At 42.5% G+C, this 21649-nt stretch overlaps 1 protein-coding gene across 1 annotated transcript in view; it reads right to left on the bottom strand.

Moving 5' to 3' along the window:
- The window catches only part of LOC126973218 (putative U5 small nuclear ribonucleoprotein 200 kDa helicase), a 95152-nt gene that overhangs the window by 17507 nt on the left and 55996 nt on the right, over nucleotides 1-21649 (bottom strand). The window contains exons 19-33 of the mRNA XM_050820403.1: nucleotides 21122-21299; nucleotides 20260-20421; nucleotides 17161-17296; nucleotides 15365-15596; nucleotides 14740-14917; nucleotides 14028-14134; nucleotides 13362-13586; nucleotides 11157-11338; nucleotides 9773-9953; nucleotides 8122-8331; nucleotides 7375-7475; nucleotides 6919-7049; nucleotides 6084-6223; nucleotides 5599-5835; nucleotides 4253-4434 (exon numbers count right to left, since the gene is read on the bottom strand). Coding sequence (XP_050676360.1) covers nucleotides 4253-4434; nucleotides 5599-5835; nucleotides 6084-6223; nucleotides 6919-7049; nucleotides 7375-7475; nucleotides 8122-8331; nucleotides 9773-9953; nucleotides 11157-11338; nucleotides 13362-13586; nucleotides 14028-14134; nucleotides 14740-14917; nucleotides 15365-15596; nucleotides 17161-17296; nucleotides 20260-20421; nucleotides 21122-21299 — 2582 coding nt within the window. The remainder of the gene's footprint in view (nucleotides 1-4252; nucleotides 4435-5598; nucleotides 5836-6083; nucleotides 6224-6918; nucleotides 7050-7374; nucleotides 7476-8121; nucleotides 8332-9772; nucleotides 9954-11156; nucleotides 11339-13361; nucleotides 13587-14027; nucleotides 14135-14739; nucleotides 14918-15364; nucleotides 15597-17160; nucleotides 17297-20259; nucleotides 20422-21121; nucleotides 21300-21649) is intronic.

The following is a 21649-nucleotide window of genomic DNA, read 5'->3' as shown; positions in this document are numbered from 1 at the left end:
TCGGAACACACCAGGTATTGAATGGAGTTGAGAGGTGTGTAAAAAAAACGCTTCACGTAGATCAACGTTTTTTATACCTGACAATGATGAAGATGATGATGATACAGATGGTGAACTGCCAGGAAGCTCTCAAGCTATTGACACCCGAAAATTGGTCCAGGATATCAGCCGAGAGCTTAAGAAAACCATTAAAGAAGAAATAGGAAATCTAGAGGCATCCCTTGACTTTTTAAGCGACCAAATTACCAGCATGGAACAGACATTAAAACTGCAGGATAATGCAATCAAGAACCTGGAGCATAGAAACGAAGATCTCCGTAACAAAAACAAAAACCTGGAGCTGCGTGTGAACGTGCTGGAACAAGGATTAAAAGCATTCGAACAAAAATCCCTATCTATGGCTGTAGAAATTGCCGGTCTACCTGAAATGCCCTTAAAAGATGTAGACAAAGTGATGAAGACCGTTGCCTTAAAATTAAATGTAGATGAGAGAGAGCTTCAATCATCTCAGCGGCTACCAGGCTCTAGGGATAAGCCCGGCCCCCTCCTTGTGAATATGAAATCGAAAATAGCCCGTAATCAATTAATTGAAGCTAGTAAGGATAAATGCCTTACCGTAGGAATGCTGCTGCTTGATGCCCCTAAGGAGAAAGCTGACAACAGAGTGTATATAAGAGAAGCCCTAACCAAGTATGTAAAAACACTTTTATATAATGCCAAAACTCAATTAAGAAGCTCCTTCCAGTTCATATGGTGCAAGGACGGTAAAGTGTGTGTGAGGAAATCTAGTGATAGTAAGATCCACTACATTAGATCCGATCAGGATATAAAGCAATTACTAGCTATTTAAGTATCTACATTATAATTAAGTATACTCTTTTTATTTATCAGTAGTTATTTGAAAGTTATATTCACATACTAAGTTTTAGATTTACCTTACACTTAATAATAACTATACAATAGTACTTTATTGTATAGTAATTTATTGCACAAGTTCATGAATTGTTTGATTGTCATTCCATAAAGAATTTTTTTCAACGATTACCAGCCAGTAATCATTTAGCTTTATCTTGTTTGCACTTAAATATTGGATCCATAAAAAAACATTTTACAAAATTACTCCAAGTTATTCATAGTTGCCAGTTTCCTTTAGACGTAATTGCATTAACAGAAGTAGATATTATTAGCGGTCTCGAACAGTTGTTTAATATACCTGGGTATAATATGTTCTCACAATTGCGAAATAACATGCGAGGAGGTGGTATTATATTATACGTTAAGAACTACATTAAATTCACTGTTTGTGATGATATATTAAGTAAAACGTTTGAGTGCATATGCGAAAATATTAAAACAAACACCCAAGATGCTATTGTATGTGTCATATATAGACCACCTTCAACAAACAAAATCACTTTTGTTAAGGAACTAGGTAAACACATCTCTAAGTTTGATTCTAAGCAAAACTTGGTTTTAATCGGCGACACCAACATAGATTTAAAATCTTTTTCATCCTATAAAGATTTTTATCTTGAATCACTAAGCGAACGCGGATTGATGTGCGGGATTACTGAATATACAAGAATAGAACCTAGATTAAACATTATTACTAAATCATGCATTGATCACATATTTGTACGCTCCCCTAAATTACATCCGTACTCGGCAGTGTTGGACACCGTACTAGCCGATCATCGTGCGGTTATTCTAAGCTGCATCGGTGGCGGGGCGCCCGCGCGCATACAGCGTGTAACTAAACCAGTTATTAATTACGCTGTACTTACCGACGAATTACCGAAAGTTAAATGGTTTCAAACAAAAGAAATGCACTGTCCACGCATGATATATGACTTTATATATAATTCCTTTAATAATGCAAATAATGCTGCTACCACCGAAAAATCGTGTGTGCGTGTGCGCCGCCACGCTGTACGCCAGCTCAGCCGCCACCACGCACACCTGCACGCAGCCGTTCTCCAGCAGCTGCTGCACCACGCGCCGGTCGCCCGCCGCCACGCCCGAGTGCAGGTACGTACGTACGTGTGCGTGTCGGCCACGATGACGGTGTGCGTGTGCGCCGCCACGCTGTACGCCAGCTCGGCCGCCACCACGCACACCTGCACGCAGCCGCTCTCCAGCAGCTGCTGCACCACGCGCCGGTCGCCCGCCGCCACGCCCGAGTGCAGGTACGTACGTACGTGTGCGTGTCGGCCACGATGACGGTGTGCGTGTGCGCCGCCACGCTGTACGCCAGCTCGGCCGCCACCACGCACACCTGCACGCAGCCGCTCTCCAGCAGCTGCTGCACCACGCGCCGGTCGCCCGCCGCCACGCCCGAGTGCAGGTACGTACGTACGTGTGCGTGTCGGCCACGATGACGGTGTGCGTGTGCGCCGCCACGCTGTACGCCAGCTCGGCCGCCACCACGCACACCTGCACGCAGCCGCTCTCCAGCAGCTGCTGCACCACGCGCCGGTCGCCCGCCGCCACGCCCGAGTGCAGGTACGTACGTACGTGTGCGTGTCGGCCACGATGCCGGTGTGCGTGTGCGCCGCCACGCTGTACGCCAGCTCGGCCGCCACCACGCACACCTGCACGCAGCCGCTCTCCAGCAGCTGCTGCACCACGCGCCGGTCGCCCGCCGCCACGCCCGAGTGCAGGTACGTACGTACGTGTGCGTGTCGGCCACGATGACGGTGTGCGTGTGCGCCGCCACGCTGTACGCCAGCTCGGCCGCCACCACGCACACCTGCACGCAGCCGCTCTCCAGCAGCTGCTGCACCACGCGCCGGTCGCCCGCCGCCACGCCCGAGTGCAGGTACGTACGTACGTGTGCGTGTCGGCCACGATGACGGTGTGCGTGTGCGCCGCCACGCTGTACGCCAGCTCGGCCGCCACCACGCACACCTGCACGCAGCCGCTCTCCAGCAGCTGCTGCACCACGCGCCGGTCGCCCGCCGCCACGCCCGAGTGCAGGTACGTACGTACGTGTGCGTGTCGGCCACGATGACGGTGTGCGTGTGCGCCGCCACGCTGTACGCCAGCTCGGCCGCCACCACGCACACCTGCACGCAGCCGCTCTCCAGCAGCTGCTGCACCACGCGCCGGTCGCCCGCCGCCACGCCCGAGTGCAGGTACGTACGTACGTGTGCGTGTCGGCCACGATGACGGTGTGCGTGTGCGCCGCCACGCTGTACGCCAGCTCGGCCGCCACCACGCACACCTGCACGCAGCCGCTCTCCAGCAGCTGCTGCACCACGCGCCGGTCGCCCGCCGCCACGCCCGAGTGCAGGTACGTACGTACGTGTGCGTGTCGGCCACGATGACGGTGTGCGTGTGCGCCGCCACGCTGTACGCCAGCTCGGCCGCCACCACGCACACCTGCACGCAGCCGCTCTCCAGCAGCTGCTGCACCACGCGCCGGTCGCCCGCCGCCACGCCCGAGTGCAGGTACGTACGTACGTGTGCGTGTCGGCCACGATGACGGTGTGCGTGTGCGCCGCCACGCTGTACGCCAGCTCGGCCGCCACCACGCACACCTGCACGCAGCCGCTCTCCAGCAGCTGCTGCACCACGCGCCGGTCGCCCGCCGCCACGCCCGAGTGCAGGTACGTACGTACGTGTGCGTGTCGGCCACGATGACGGTGTGCGTGTGCGCCGCCACGCTGTACGCCAGCTCGGCCGCCACCACGCACACCTGCACGCAGCCGCTCTCCAGCAGCTGCTGCACCACGCGCCGGTCGCCCGCCGCCACGCCCGAGTGCAGGTACGTACGTACGTGTGCGTGTCGGCCACGATGACGGTGTGCGTGTGCGCCGCCACGCTGTACGCCAGCTCGGCCGCCACCACGCACACCTGCACGCAGCCGCTCTCCAGCAGCTGCTGCACCACGCGCCGGTCGCCCGCCGCCACGCCCGAGTGCAGGTACGTACGTACGTGTGCGTGTCGGCCACGATGACGGTGTGCGTGTGCGCCGCCACGCTGTACGCCAGCTCGGCCGCCACCACGCACACCTGCACGCAGCCGCTCTCCAGCAGCTGCTGCACCACGCGCCGGTCGCCCGCCGCCACGCCCGAGTGCAGGTACGTACGTACGTGTGCGTGTCGGCCACGATGACGGTGTGCGTGTGCGCCGCCACGCTGTACGCCAGCTCGGCCGCCACCACGCACACCTGCACGCAGCCGCTCTCCAGCAGCTGCTGCACCACGCGCCGGTCGCCCGCCGCCACGCCCGAGTGCAGGTACGTACGTACGTGTGCGTGTCGGCCACGATGACGGTGTGCGTGTGCGCCGCCACGCTGTACGCCAGCTCGGCCGCCACCACGCACACCTGCACGCAGCCGCTCTCCAGCAGCTGCTGCACCACGCGCCGGTCGCCCGCCGCCACGCCCGAGTGCAGGTACGCCACGCCCGCCGACACCGTCTCGCGCAGCATCTGGCGAGTGGCGACACGACGTAAGCAATTGAATCACACATACTGCCAGCTACATTGTGAATACCACAACGGCGCCGTGCAGTAGTAATGTGTAAGCATTATTGTGTTTCGGTCTGAAGGGCGCCGTAGCTAGTTAATTTACTGGACAAATCAGACTTAACATCTCATGTCTCAAGGTGAAGATCGCAATTGTAAAGAGCTCCTATAGAGATACCTCAAGTCGACTTACTAATATGACGTAATTATTGAGATTACAGGCTAGTATATTAGAAATGACATCAAAAAGAATTCTTAATGAATCAGTTCAGCTTTGGCAAAACTGTTTTTCCCAATGCCTTGAAAGAAGCTATTGTTACTCTGGTGTACAATAGTGGGGATAATGCTAATTATAGAGCAATATCAGTTCTAACACCATTTACAAAAATCTTAGAGAAGATCATTAATAAAAGACTTATCCTTTATCTTAATAAATACAATACTGAGTATCAGTTCGGTTTTAGACAATAACAGCTTTGAGTACATTAATAGTTGAGCAGCTAGATAAAGGGAACAAAAACCTCACCGTATTCCTTGATCTAAAAAAGGCTTTCGACTCAGTCTCTGTCGCTATCCTTGAACATAAACTGGAACATATAGGTATAAGAGGTTCATCTCTTGCACTTTTTAAAGACTACCTATCAAACAGAAAACAGCGTACTAAAGTGGGTCAGTATGCAAGTCAGTACTCTAACATTCGTTTCGGAGTTCCCCAAGGGAGTGTTCTGGGCCCAACACTTTTCCTTTTTTACATTAACGACTTACTTAAAATAAAAATCGAAAATGCTAAATTATTTGCGTATGCTCATGACACCGCCATTGTGTTTGCGGGGAAAACTTGGGATTCAATTCGTAGTGACACTCATAAGGGACTTACACTGGTTGATCTCTGGTTAAACCACAATTTACTCACTTTAAACAAAAAACGAAATATATATGCCACTCTATTAATAAATCTACGCAACTACCTTCAGACTTTAAAATATTCTCTCGCAGCCATTTGTATTATACGTCAAAACAGGTTCTCTAGACGCTCGCGAGTGGCGCTTCGAATAGGCACAGATAAAATGCTGTCAAACATATGGAACGGCCGGTCCGGTGGTATTTACACAGGTCAGTGTAGAGTACCTTATCCTGGAGTTTATCCAAGAACGGTTGGAGTAGGTCATGGCGCGCGTGAAGGAACCTGGCCGGTCTGCCGGCGGCTGCAGCGAGCGCCAGCAGGTCGGCGGCCAGCAGGCGCGAGTGGCGGCGGGACGGCACGAACACGGCGGCCGGCCGGCTGCCCGCGTGCCGGATGATGTTGTTGTAGATCGGCTTCGTCATGGCGGCCAGGCGAGACGGCGCGTGCGATATGTTGAAGCCCTGCAACCAACACGAATCAATGATAATTAAGGTCCTCGCAAGTTATTCTACTTTTTTTATAAAATTAGAAAGATATAATTTCTTATTTATTTTAAATCTTGGTTATATTTTAAATTATTTCTCATCCATTGGTTGTGGTTCAGTAGACATATGAGTAACAAGAGGCTTGGTAGCTGAAGTATGATACAAATGGTCTAGTTGACCAGCTAACATCAGGGTGACGGTGACTCAACAAAAACAGTCGATACCTGTATGTGCAGCTCGAGAGGCAAGGGCCTGACGCTGGGGTGGAAGTTGAAGGTCGCGTTGGCGTTACAGCCCAGCCACTGAGCCACGTCGCGCGCGTCCGCCAGGGGGAGCGACAGGGCCACGATCCGGATGTTACGACCTGCCCACAAAACAACAATATTTCGTTATACCTAGGTCCTAAAGAATCTATACACAAACAGTGAATTTCTTTGCAAATTTGTTTAGATTCCTTACGATATCTACCTTCATCGTAAATGATTGTTATATTAAGTAAAATATGTCAAAAATATTATTAAATATCTTGATTAATTAATGTGTTAACCAGCGATACCAATGTCACGCAGCCGCAACCATAAGATATCCTAATTAATAATTACATTTATATAACTGCTGTTATATATTACTGTCTTAGTTAATAATCTCTTAATGTTATTTTTTATAATTATCACTTCAGTGTAAATATTCTTATAAATAACTTATATTCAGATCTTAAGTAAAATTAACTTTAAATTGATTCGTGTAAGTTAGTTTCCACTGCAGTAGTGCCAACCAACAGTTTGTATCATTATCACGGTTGGCTGTCGTGCTCTATATAAACTAGAGTGCTATGTTCGATACATTAAATTTATATTAAATACAGAAGAATTGTGTTAAATGGCCACCCCTTTCTGCATAAAGTGTATTCTAAATCGAAAACACATTGATGCAAAGACACGAATTATTTCACAAACAATACTTTTATCTACAACTTATAGATGTTTAAATCTGTGTAAGTTCCGTCCGCGTGTACGCCAGTGCGTGCGTGCCCGTTCTCCTTCTATGGTCAGTACTCACCGGTCTGCGACGCGATGTACCGCATCCTGGAACACACCACCTCCAGCACGGGACCCTCCTCGCCACCTAGCAGCTGCAGAGCATCGACAATGAACAGCGACACGCTCTGTACCGACTTCCGAACCTTCCATCTGGAATATATATAGTTCAATCAATCCGTTTTCTCCTTATTTAATATGGTATTGAAGAGAAAGGCGCGATTTTTCTGAGCATGACACTGTGTTATTAATAAACGCGAAGTTATTCGAAGATTAAAACTTTTTGTCTTTATCTTACCTTGCTCAGTACAGAATTACGTGACAGGGAGAGGTAATTTTAAACTTAGAGCGCTATATATACTGCGTTTATTTATATATAGAACTTATATGGACTTTGCTCAGACTTTACTTACGTAAGACATAGGTGAGTGTAAGCTTAGCGTAATCTTTTGTTTCTTTTGTATAGTAATTTACCCACCTTCGGGACAGAATGTCCCATTTGTCGGCAGTCGTGATGATGATCTGGCCCTTGTTCAGCAGCTTGTGGTCGGTTGCTGTCTCTCCAGTCAGCTGCACCACCTGCACAAAAGATATTAAAATTCAAATATTTTTATTCAAAATAGGGGATAAAATCATCTTTTAAAACAATTGAAAGTCAAAAACTACCACCCATTCGGAAATTTATGCCCTAGAACCTGAGAAGAACGGTCGCAAGAACTCAGCGGGCTTTTCAGGCGAACTACTAAAACGTACTCTGCAAAGGTCGGGTAAATATAAAATAATAATAAAAATGCAACTTTTACGCAAAAACCTAATGTTAAATCCATTTACAATTACACGCGTTTTAATCTTTTAACAAGTATTATATTTAAGTGTAGACACTCGTGTTAATCAAAGAAAATAGTATGGATAGTTTTTAGTTTTGCACTCATTTTGACAGGATCTTACTACCGGCATGATGTATAACTTTGTCAAATACTTTTTCAAAATAAATTGTACGAACCGCCTGAGCGGTTAGAACAGGAGTGCCTATCAAAGGTTTTAACTAGGTTTTTACCGTAAGCTAAAACTTACTGGATGGGTGTTGAATAGAAATTTGGCTATAGAATAACGGAACTAAATTAAATTTAACACTATTGGTGTCTTTTAATTTAGGTTCTTAGTAAGATAGGCATTGCCTATATAGAATGTACGCCCCTGAGCACAGGTCTGTTGTTATCCTCACCTTCAAGTTGAACCTGGTGGCGAACTTGTGGTACCAGTCCGCGAAGACGATGTCAGCCAGGGCATCCTTGGGCAGCAGGTAGACGGCGCGGCCCGACGGGTTGGTACTCAGCAGCCTCAGCAGCGCCAGTTCAGCCACAGTGGACTTGCCGGAGCCCGACGGAGCGCCCACGAACACGTTGTCGTCTGAATTGTACACCGCGTTGAACACCTGCACAACATTTTACAATTTATGACAGTCCAGGATAGTTTGACATTAGTGACGTCCTCACATGTTACCGATCGATTTAAAATAATAATCGATTTTATTTAAAAAGAACTTTCAATAGATTTAATACATAAAACTATTTTTAATCTTTTGTTTACAGTTACACACATACAGTATATATAATACAGTATATACAATATATCGGCGCAAATACTACAACACGAATTGAAAACACGTGCACGTGCATCGGGCCTTATAAATACGGCCGCATTTCGAAACACGTGGATTAGCACATACGCCGGGTCCTATAAATACAGCCGCACGGTCGACACTCGAGTCAGTCGTGCTCGGGCTGTCGTACGGTACGGACCTCTCTGTTGACGTCGTAACGCTGCCCGTTGAATAAACGAAAGTAATAAAATGTAGTTTTCTTTAGAAGAACCAATGAGTCATCTTCAGCAAGATAGCAATTGTGATGTCAACAGTAATGACATCACACCTTTTAAAAACAATACAGAGGTTCTTTCCTCGTCAAATATAATACACAGTATATATGGACAAGTTATCACTAGATATACCAGTTGCACGCAACGCATCACTGACCCGGATAATGGAGATACTGTCATTAGAATCCCACCTTATCACTGTCGATATATTGCCATTGAATTGATAAGAACACAAATCAAACGGAAGGCAGAAAAATACTAAAAGAAACAATACAACGTCGTCGTTTAAAATGCGAATAAAATGATGCAATTAATTTATACTTCTTATGCGAAAAATTATGAAAGTGAATAGTATATGTCGCAAGTGATCAGCCTCTCGACATAACGAGACAATATTTTAGACACATATTATACAATAAAATGTCTTATTCAGTGATTAAATTACCAATTAGTGCTACGTAAATTGCTTAAAGGAGTGTTTTTCAATCTGACCCTTCAGGGGGTCAACGGCAGAAGGCAAAATGCAATGTAGACGACAATAAATACACAATTTTAGTGAGCAAGATGGCCTTGCAAATTTTCAAAAACATGTCAAATCCTGGTGCTATTTTTGAAATGTTTATAATCAAATCATTTTCTAATTGAAGTATTTTTTCTTTTCAGTTTTAATGTCGACCACTGAAGAGAATGTCACTTCACACAGGTGTGAAGTGGCGAATGATACTAATAATTTTTCTTTCCTTGCCAGCTCTGGAAATTTTTCTTTTCTTATCAACCAAAACATGGCGACACTTTCTGCATAAAATCACTATGGCAGTCTTTTAAAATTAAATTATAAATTATTTATGTGACTGATAAGGGCGTCGCTAGAATTTTTCAAGCTGGAATGGGGTCGCGAAATAAATAAGATAGAAAAACACAGGTCTAAGATAATTTGTTGTTTGTTCCCTTCCAAATAAATAAACGAGCCCAAATCACGTTCCATAACGTTAACACACCTGTGTTTGAACCGGGTTAAACTGCGGGAACGACTCGCCGTACAGATCTTCGTACTTGGCATTTCGCAGCGCGGAGATCGGCAGCGGCTGGAGGTCGAGCAGCTCTGTGGGCGGCAGGTTCTTCTCCGGCAGGATCAGGTGCCGGAACGATACTGGCAGTTGGGTTTCAGCAGCAATCCACCTGAAATTGGTGTGTCAGTTTCACCATCTGGATGTCTGGCGTTTGTAAACAGTGGTGTTTACAAGATTTTATTTGTTCAAAGTGAGTGAATGAGAGTAGCTAGAGGCAGAATTAAGTGGAAGTCTTTAGAGGAGGCCTTTGTCGAGAGACAAATTTCTAGCCAAGTTAATTTAAGTTTTATTTATAAGAAAAAAATTAAATTAGTTGTAATAATAAAGGTTAATATATTTTATTTATTCAACGAACGATCTCCTTTGCGGGGTTTAGGACGACATGACAATCATAAAAAAAGGGCTTACAACCACTTAAAAGGCAGGAAACGTGGCTATAATCCCTCTGGTATTGCATGAGACTGTTGGCGTTGTTTATACTGCTAGTATATTATTGGTATATAATAAAGTATCATTCGAGAAAAATCCTTACAGGTACATATAGGGCCGCACTTGGTACATTGGACCGTTCAGTCACTGAGCGATAAAATAAACATTCAGTGCGATACCTTTAACTGCTAGCGTCTTATTAGTACATAGTAAGGGCCATATCAGTGACAGCAACAACGTGGAATAAATTACTTTCGGAATTAAACCGAATTCTTTGTTTTTGACACGTAACAGTAGTGCTTGTGGCGAACCTGGGACGCGTCGTTCCCTTCCCTAAAATATGGACGAGGGAGGCGATGGCTGGCCGCATTACGTCATATACCGCGTAGTGTAATAGGCCTCCTTCAAATTCAAAATAGGATGTGACATCACTTATTGAAAGTCAAAAACTACCACCCATTCCAAAACGAATTACCTCAGACTTGAGAAAAACGGGCGCAATAAACTCAGCGGGCTTCTTTTTTTTTCATCGAAAAAACATGTTTACGAAATATATATTGTAGAATTAAACTTATTATTTTATAGCCCGAGGGCGGTTGCTCCACTCTCAATCTGTGGTATCATCAAGAAAGGCATTTATGTTATAGTAACCTCTACCACACAAACGTTTTTTAACAATTTTTTTAAAAAACGTAATAGTTTTGTTTTGAACATTTTCTGGGATCTTGTTGTAAAATCATATACATCACCCCACAAAAGACTTACCAACTCGACTTAGGCGAATAGTAGGCATTATAAGTTTATATCTGTTCTTGGAGTTAACATTATGGTTATGTCCGTTTTTTTTTGTCTCTCTGCATGTCAGCCATTAAAAAGTGATCACCTGTCGGACAGCACCCTGAGGAAGTACTGCGGAGGCAGCGGCTCGAATACGGGCACGAACAGCTTCACGTGGTGTTCGTCGCGCGCGTACTTCTCCTTCAGCAGGAAGTACTCGTGGTGCAGCACCACCTCCGAGTCCACGTCTTCCACCAGCACCCAGAACGCTTCCGACTGACCGTGGATCTAGAAGGATACATGAACCACATTTTTAACGGAGTCTGTACACATTGTTCATTATATTAAAATTACGCAACAGCACGTGCGACTTCGCTGAAATAGCTTTTAGGGCTGTCAGCACAGAGGAGGTTTTAAGTCGATAGCGGGTGTTTAAACTTTATACCCAAGCCCGATATATTGACCCTGTTTCGAGGTCTAAATACGTTAATTTATTCTCCTCCTCTGCAAAAAAAAAGTGCGATAAGAAGGATTTTTTTAGTGTCCATAAAAATATTATAATAATTCAACTTTGAATTAAGATATAATAGATAGCCCTAATGATCGAACATCGGCGGCATTTAGAAGTGTGCAGCCTGATCTTAATATTAGAAACGTCAAATATTGTTGTGACGTTCCGGCTAATATTTTTACCGTTTTCTAGCAAATGTGATGAAAAACATTAATTGACACAGATATGAAAATAAATGCTAAGCAACAATTACCATCGTCTACTGATTTTTTTCAAACCGGCTCACCAAAATTATTACTATTAAAATGTTAACTTATAACATTTTATGCCGAAAGGGACTTTACACGTGCCAATTATGTATTTTTATTTTAATGTTTTTTAATTAATTTTCTTAAGGAAACGCGCTTTATAAGTGCCAAATTATTGCTCAAGTGCACAAGACCGATTTATATGTATTAATATACACTCAACGCTTTCAAGAATTATAACAATAGTTATACTAGCTGCCTCGACAGACGTGTTCCTGTAGATAATTAAAAAAATACTGTTTTATAGGAATTTGTCAATAATATTTCAAAACATCAAGAATTATTTCGTAAACTAAGCTCCCTGTCGTTATAATGAAATTTTTTCACAGCGGAACTGTTTTCTCATAGAAAATATTTCCATACAAAACAAATATAGAAAATAAAAATTTAAAAAACAAAAAAATTATTATGGGTCCCAAATCGAAATAAAAACTATCCTATCGCTCAAGTTGGACCAAACTGCACTCCATAAAGTAATCCCCATTAAAATCTGTTTATTAGTTTAGGAGTCCATCGAGAACAAACAACGTGTCACGTAATTTATATATATATTAAGATTTATATGTTTTTTTATTCAATCGCTAACTTTTACCCGCGACTGAGTTCGTTCGCGTTCGTGCGCGTGCAATAGTCACTTTGGGCATCAATTTTTATTTTTTTATATACTCACTTTACAAATAATCCACACCAAACTGCTGTGGTTAATAACTTTTTTTAAACTACCAACTTTCACCCCATTTTACATCCCACACTGGTCTAAATTTTAAAAACGCTAGAACAAAATATATTCAAATTCATGGTGCCATCTTCATATTTCAACCCCGCCAACTCTTTTATTCGCGATAAAAGATGTCCTTTCCCAAGCTCTTGTCTATCTCTGTAATAAATTTCAACAAAATTGCTTCAGCGGTTTAGGCATGAAAGCGTAACAAACAAACTTACATTCACATTTATAATATAAGTAGGGATAATTAATGACGAATGTATAAAGTCATGCAAATATACCAAGATCATAGATAATCTCGAGAACAATAGAGGTTTTGGAATTTCTGCCTACCAGGCAGTTTATCACTTACCATCTAGATGAACGTCATGCTCGCCTTGTACTTTATAATAATTCTATCACAAGCCTTCAGCTAATAAATTCAAGTCAAAACCACTTATACTTTACCAGTGGGAGGAATTCCTTTGCACAGGAAGCTGGCTAGATTATGGGTACCAACGGCACAATGTGTTAACATTACTATGTTTCGGTCTGAAGGGCGCCGTAGCTAGTGAAATTACTGGGCAAATGAGGCTTTACATCTTATGTCTCAAGGTGACTAGCGCAATCGTAGTGCCACTCAGTATGTTTGGGTCTTTCAAGAATCCTGAGCGGCACTGCATTGTAATCAGTAGGGCGTATCAATTACTATCAGCTGAACGTCCTGCTCGTCTCGTTCCATATTTTCATAAAATTTCATAAAAATAAATTTCATAAAATTATTCCCACCTTCTCGTCCCACTGGAAGTCTGGCGTGATGGTCAGCTCCACCCTGAGCGTGGAGCGCGTGATCGGCTGGATGTGCGTGGACAGCTCCAGCTTCGGGAACTGGTGCACATACTTGTGGATCGTTCTGCCCAACTTCGGCGCCCGCACCAGCTCTCCGATCTCGTTGGGCCCAAGTTCGTACAGCTTTTCCCAGGGGAAGTTCTTCTTCTCCAACTTCTTTATGACCTGAGTGATCGAATGTTGGATTTAAACAAGGTTAGTCATCCCAACCTCTTTTTTGAATTTCTTTGTTGTAGGGGAAGAAATTGTTATAAAAGGATATTAAGAAAATTAAGATTTGTGCTAGCAACAAAAAGTTGATACCATCAAACACACAGTTTACATGAACTAGTTCTCAAAACGCCAGGGCGTGCCTTAGAGATTAGCATGTGCACGCGCTTCTCATGAAATTACAATTTACTTTACCTATTGTCATATACAATCGAAATTATAACGAAGAAGATTTATCCAGACCCTCAGGCTACAACTAGACCTCAAAGTTCAAACAGTGATCCGGTTCGAAGGACCAATTTATAATTTTTCTTCAATTCATTTATATCTTATCGCGTTATCAATTGTTTTGAGAATGCAGAAATACTTTTCGGTATAGACTTATTAAAAACGAACCTCTTCAGGCATCTTCCGGAACTGCCTCAGCGGTGACATGGACTGCCACATCCTTCTATCCACCATCTTGCATAGCGCCAACGTCTTGTCCACCAGTTGGGCCCAACCTGGACAAAAACCCAAGCACTTCAGTCAACTTACAGGTAAATATATAATATAAATATAACTAATCACCATTTTTCCTTCTAAGTTCAACCAAACTAATTCATGGGTCACTCAAATCTGCGTTGGTAGAGTTTTTGTAGCCGTTATACAGTGACTTTTTACCATTACAATCAACCCTTTTTTTTTCAGTTTCGCACACATTGAAACCTAACAATAAACACCTTCTTGCCAATATCGTCGCGATCTCGATGTGTGGCGTTCCTCCACGGTGTAGTTAACACAAAACCTTCTTCCACGTACAACCAAACATCAAATTTATTATATGGAATACGAGCATAAAAGAGCGAACAGGTCGCTTGGTTTAGTGATCACCGCCGCCCGCGGTGCGATTTTTATGAAGAAACGTATCATGTCGCATCGTCTCGGAAACACCGCACAAGGAAGCTCGTTCCATACCTTTAAAGTTCGTGGAAGAAAGTCCCATGAAAACCGCACTGTGGAGGACCGCCACACATCCAGATGGTGGAGATGATAACCTAATTTGTGGCGTATCGTATGTAGGTGGAATTCGGCGGCAGGAATCAGTTTGGAGAAAGTTGTGACGCACCTCTATGCAAGACAATCTCGAAGATAGCCCTGAGCAGCCGACACGCGGACTGCGTGACGTACACCATGTCCGACATGAGGGCGAACCCTTCCAGCTTCAGCTGGGAGATGTAGGCCTGCAGCAGCACGTTGATCTTCGCGGACGGCTCTTCTATGCTCTCCTTTATTGGAATCGGCACCTGGAAATAAAATAATATAAATTAATTGAACAATTTATATCGAAGTTAAATCTTCTTTAAGCGCGTTGGGCATTTTTGAGGTGGGAAAAAATAATTGAACTCGTGACTGTTACTGTTAACCAAGCAATAGATTGCAATTTTTGTTTAACAAAATAATATGCATCACTACTTATTTATTTATATTACAATTGCGCATTTAAAACTTGCGCTTTGAAAACAGTAAAATAATTTTTGTAGTAGTAGTTTATAACGGCTATGCCGCTCTTAACCCAACTGCTAACACAACCATCCGATAGGCCTAAATCTATCATCATCCATAATTTTTTAAGAAAATAATTAATTTGTAATTATAATTCCATAAGTGAGAGCAATCACTTAAAAATACACATTTTCATATTGTATTTTATTAAATTATAATTGTAAAAACAAGCAAAGTTTCCATCTCACCCTCTCCATGAGCTTGTGCAGTTCCAACTTCTCCTCGTCCCTCACGTTGATGTTCTTGAACTCGGCGGAGAGTGAGAACACGCGGAACAGCTCGATCTCTCCGAGCGTGGGCTTGAGCAGTTGGTTGTAGTTCTGCATGGTCTCGTACGTGCAGTAGTAGTGGGACGCGATGCGGCCCAGCTCTGTGGGCTGGAAGTGGCCGGAGCGACGCTCATAACGGATAAGGCCGGCCCTGGAATTAGGAAAATGCTTTTAAACGTGCGAGTTCGGACAACATTCATGTTAAATGAAAACAATTCACTATAAGCACAGACCTTATAAAACACCAGTAAACGGATAATAACTAAAAAAAATCTATTGAAATATTAGGCGTTATTAAAATGCGTAAATCCATAATTATCTAGGTTTCATAATCTAGCCGGCATCCTGTGCAAAGGAGCCTCCCACTAGTAGAGGTCAGGTAACGATCACAACATAGTATTATATAGATCAGTGTTCTTAATCTGGAAGCGTTGCTCATTATGTGTAAAAATAGAGCGATCTGCTTTAAGGCTCACAATCTAAAATACAAAACATCACACACTTTAGCACACACAGCATTGTTTTTGAACTGGTGGGGAGGAAGGCACACCTTAATAAAAACACAATTTTAGTGAGAGGCATGGCCTTCTTTAACATTCACAAAATTGTCAAATAGTGGTGCTATTTATGAAACTCAAAAAATCACATAATTTCCAATTGAAGTCTATTTCTCTTTCCAGTTTTTAATGTTCACCAATTGAAGTTGAAATCTCGGATTTTTCTCAAATGATTCCTTACAATTTACATAAGACACTAGCAGTTCTAAATCTTAAAGGTATCCCACTGAATGTTTATTTTATTGCTCAGTGACTGAACGACGCAAAAAACTAAGCGCGCCTCTACATGTATCTGTAAGGATTTTTCTCGAATGATGTCAAATAGTATCGCAATATATAACAAACGAAAAATAATAAACATCGTATGCCAAGATCAACAAGATTTCTTGACTCCGGTAGGTACATATATAACTACATCACTATATCACTCTCGCGAAATTTCAGCGGTCCTTCATAGCATTATTGTGATACAGATAATTTTAACTGCTTAATCGCTTGCGATTTGATTCGTCTTTAAGGACTCCTATCAAATCAATTCACTTGTTGAATGTCAACTGTCATTCGACGGGTCTGAACTCACCGAAATCAAGCCTAAATGCTTTCAATCTGTAGGTCTCTCCGAAATTTAGTGAAGTGACCATAAACCGGTGTTTTTCGAAATTTTTCTCATGAGCCAACCGTTCGAATGATGTCACGTTCATAAATCAACTCTCAGCGTGACGTCACTCGAACAGACGGGTCAGTGGAAGAGCACTCGCACGGAACGCGAGAGTTCGCGGTTTCGAGTCCCGCATCGTTTATAAATTTAATTTGTGTAATATTAACTATCTGGTTTTTTGGGAAAATATTGCAAATATTTATTTAGCTCGAAAAAAGCCTCTCTATAGATGGTGAGATGATGATGATGAGAATAATATACCATCTTAAAAATTTAATTTGTACCGAAATTCATGGACGATACGGGACTCGAACCGGCGCCTCTCGGGTTCCCTCCGAGCCACAACCTGAGAGTTGAACAAGACATCGATGCGTCACTCGGGTGGTTCGCTCACTTGGTAAGATTGTATATTTAATCCCTAAGGTGAGGGATATAACAAGCTGTTCAGACATAATATCTTGGTCTTCCAAAGCATCCTTTCAGTATAATCAAGTGCTCACTTGTCCAGGAGCGCGGCGGCAGTATGCACCAGATCAGCCCGGTGCAGCTCCAGCAGGTTGTCGTCCTTCATCTTGTCGACGTTCACACCGTACAGCGCGGGCTGTCGCAGCATCCTCACGAACAGGTACGTGTAGCCTGCCACGTGGAATCACAAATTAACGATCTCCTTTGAGGAATACTACTTCAGAAATAAAGTGAGATGAACGCAAAGGATTTTTATATTTTCACCTTATTAAGTACGCTATAATGGTGGTGTGGGTCACAGGTGGACGCTTTAGACAAAACTGAAAGCGACAAGGTTGGGATTACTGAGCCGTGACGTCATTCACTGTTATTGGTATTCCAGTTGGCATGGCCAATTGCCTTTTTTTTATGAAAATAAGGGACAAGACGAGCATGACGTTACAGTGCAGCGCCGCTCAGGATTCTTGGAAAACCCCAAAAATTCTGAGCGGCACTACAACTGCGCTCGTCACCATGAGACATAAGATGTTAAGTCTCAATTGCCCAGTAATTTCAGGCCGAAACACAGTAATGTTTACACATTACTGCTTCACGGCAAAAATAGGCGCCGTTGTGGTACCCATAATCTAGCCGGCATCCTGTGCAACGGAGCACTGGTAAAATAACCTTATTAACCGTTTTTTTTTTACTTTCGAACTAAACATTTAAAAAAATCTCTACAAACTTTTCTGTAGGCAACCAATCTACACTAGAACTAAAACCTATTTTAATTTGTCAATATATGCTAATATAAATAATATGCGAAATAATAAAAAGCAAACTACTACTAATGTCAAGCGTGGCTGACTGTTTACGACTTGTCAATCAAATTTTGGTTACTGTAACAATAGCTTCATTTTTCTATTTTTTGTTGGATGTTGATGACGCACTTGTATTTGTTGGATGCGATTACTAACTATAACAGTAATCACGATCACCATGTTCACGGCTTTACACGGGCAATTAATTCAAGCTCTAAAGCTCTGTTCAGGGGTGGGACAGACGCCTTAAAGTGACGTTTTCAGAAGACTGTAGTGCCATCTGTTAGTTGGCCCGAAAATGAAAGTTTTGTCAGCTGTCACTCGCTTTGAAACCTTTCAACTTTTCTTTGATTGTGTCACTGCCCACTGGTCATAAAATGGCGGCTAGTTCTAGCGTTTGCGCATGTATGTAGGTCTCGGGTTCCATTTTGCATAATTGCACTACTAAATCTATCCTTTATGTTCCATGTAATGACAAAATTAAATAACTCTACGCAAATTTCAACATATTAAAAAATTGTAATACCTACATTAAAAAGTAGAGTTAGTTTTTTAATTGCGTCACAACATTAAAAATGAATTTTATAATTTGGAGCTTATAATAGTTATTTTGGGGGCCAATATCCAGATGGCGCTAGTTTTCAAATAGACAGCTCATAATGCGTCGAGAGGGCTCTCTTTTCCCTAAATATTATTATACTCTTTGGCTCTCTTCAAACTGAGGCTACTATCGCGCGGGAAGGAAGTCGCTCGCGCCGATTGTGTCAGCTAACTTGTATGGACGTATTCAAATTGACGCGAGTAGTCGCTCAAGTTGAAGCGAAACTAGAGCGGGACAAACGGCGGGATTGTTTGATCTCACAATGCATGATGTTTCTCCACTGAAGAACCAAAAATGACACGCGGGAAGTGGCGTCAGTTTGAGAGGCTAAGCGAGCGAGCGAATTGCTCCAAAACACGTCCCGCGCCTTATTCGCCTCAGTTTGAACAGAGCTTATAGGTTGATGCATCCAATATACGATAATTTATATTCATATAGTTTGTTCTATATTAATTTTCATGAAATATTTTATATTTAAAAGGCTTTTAAGTTTCAACACGATTCATATATTGGATGCAGCACCTTACAAACTAATTAGTTTTGAATATTACAATTATTAAAAATACTCTAATTGATTTAAAATTGTGGACGTTGGGTTTCTTCTCACGAGCTCTACTTCTTCCGAACATATGGTAGATTCAGTAAGTTAAATTAAATATTTATTGTGACGATTCAAAAGCGCTTTATTAAAGCCTGTTTGAATAAAGTTTATTTGAGTTTTTTAACACAAAGTTATATTTGCCGATTAACATATTACACATGTATATTGGCCGTTCCACATATTCAGTCTATCTCTTACTTGAGATAAAAATCTTAAGTATCGTTGACTTTTCTGTGCCAATAAACTTATCGACGGTAACTCACCTTATCCGTACACGCTGTCTGCCAATGGGACGACGTCTAGCTAACAAGCGATAGAAGTTGGTATGGTAATTGAAATTCACGCGTCCCAATATTAAGCGATAAGAATGTCTTATCGGGTAAATTGGGACAGCTTCAGATTATTGATAGCTAATTACTGACGGTAGAAGGTAGTAATTTATCCCTATATGTAGATAGTATAATGGGTCAGAATTCCCTACTCTTCTCTCTTGTGTATCTTATCACCTCGATGAATCAGCGAATAAAAATGGTCGCCAAAGGTTATCTTCAAAGAGGGCGTAAATACTACGTAATAAGCGGAGGGACTGCCTAAGTAAAAATTGAAATTTAGTTAAGTATGAAACGTGCAGTGATTTGACATAAGGTCGAAATAGTAATTACAATATGGCGACGAATTTGAAATTTGAATTTGAGTGAACAGTTGATTAAAACGTAGTGGATTTGGCCTATCTCCGTTTTTTACAAGATTATCGGCCGTTTTCGATAACGTATCTCTAGTTACGGATACTTTGCTGTCACCGTTTAATGACAAGATCTTATTTATCAATAGTTATGTCCAATATAGTTATAGTTTAATGCTATATGTCGATAGGTTATTGAAATGTAAGTAAGCGTAAAAGGATAGATTTGCCTACCTCTAGTAAGTTAAACTATGGATAGATAGGTTATTGAAAACGGCCGGGTATACGGCATACGTCATATTAAGTCAATCTAGCAATCACTGCACATTTCATACAATTGCTTTCTAACCGACTTCAAAAAAGGAGGAAGTTCTCAATTCGTCAGTATGTTCTATTTTTTCTTAGAGAGTTCCGCTAGGTTAACTTTGGTTACGGAATTTCAAAACTTACCAAGCCAAGTGACCGCGTCGTTGACATTCTGTATGGAACCCAGCACTATCTCAGCGTTGAGCATGTCTGGCAACTTGCTGATCAGCTGCGACTCGATTGGCAGCTGCTGGTTAAGCAGGGACAAGTAGTACTGCAGCTCCGAGTGGTTCGTGATCAGGATACCTGTTTCAGGGAATTCAATGATGATAGCTTATGGTTATGGTCTGTAAAGTGCCTTTAGAACAGTGTTTCACTGTGACCAATGTGATATATTGTGATAACCACTGTTAATAATAGCTCTCTGCTAGTTTAATGATCTTGTAATGACTCTTATATTATATAAAACAATCTTATATTTATAAAAAAAAAAACACAAATAGGGAGCATGATGTCCGGTCAGACTAGTAATGTTGCCACCAAGGTATAATAACATACTCCGCCTGGTATTCTCTTCCCGTGACAATTGGGTCACGTGATTGGCCTAAGCTTAAACTATTTTCATATTATATGTCACACGACACGACAATAGCGATGAAATAGTGAGTTGTCAATATGACACTTGTCAATGCGTTGTGTTGCCGCTGTGTGTGCTTGACTTACCCGAGCAAATTTGTATTTTAACTTAATAAAGCAACTATGAACTAATAATTCAATAAATAAATAAATTTAAATTTAAATAGATGAATCACACGAATAACTTTAAACTAATTAGTTACGCTAGTTAATAATTTATTTTATTTTCATGAACTCAATGAAAAGGTACCGAAACTTACTGAAAAGGCTAATCAATGGTAACACTTATGAGTCTATGGCCATCGCGAGAAGAGAACACCACGTGGAGTATATTATTATAGTATGGTTGTCACACAATCAGTTGTCGTACCCTCTCCCTTGGTGTCGTACTGCGGCCGGCCCGCCCGCCCCAACATCTGCAGCACGTCCAGAGCCCCCAGCTCGGTCCAGCGACCCTTCTCGGGGCTGTACACCTGCGTGCCCTTCACTATCACGGTGTGGGCCGGCAGGTTCACGCCCCACGCTAGCGTCGCTGTTGACACCAGCACCTGGGGTAAGTAAACTTTGTTATTGAAAGAAAATTAAAAGAAAAACATTTTGACTGTTGCATATACAAATAATGTTGATATGACTGCGACAGTCACAATCTTAACACGAGAAACAAACATAAACTTGTTATGTTATTGGGTGTTGTATATGTTTTTACAACATGACCCCAGAAAACGTACAAAACAAATATGTTTCGAAAATTTAAAAAATTCTTAAAAAACGACTGTGTGGTAAAGGTTACTATAACATAAATGACTTTCTTAATAATACCACAGACTGGGAATGGAGCGAACGCCCTCAGGCTATTTAATCATAAATATTATTATACGATACTACTTATATTCAAAGT

The sequence above is a fragment of the Leptidea sinapis genome, chromosome 29 (genome assembly GCF_905404315.1).
Source record: "Leptidea sinapis chromosome 29, ilLepSina1.1, whole genome shotgun sequence".
In the NCBI taxonomy this organism is placed as follows: domain Eukaryota; kingdom Metazoa; phylum Arthropoda; class Insecta; order Lepidoptera; family Pieridae; genus Leptidea; species Leptidea sinapis.
Note: the sequence above shows the minus strand (reverse complement) of the source record. Positions and strands in the feature narration are given on the sequence as shown.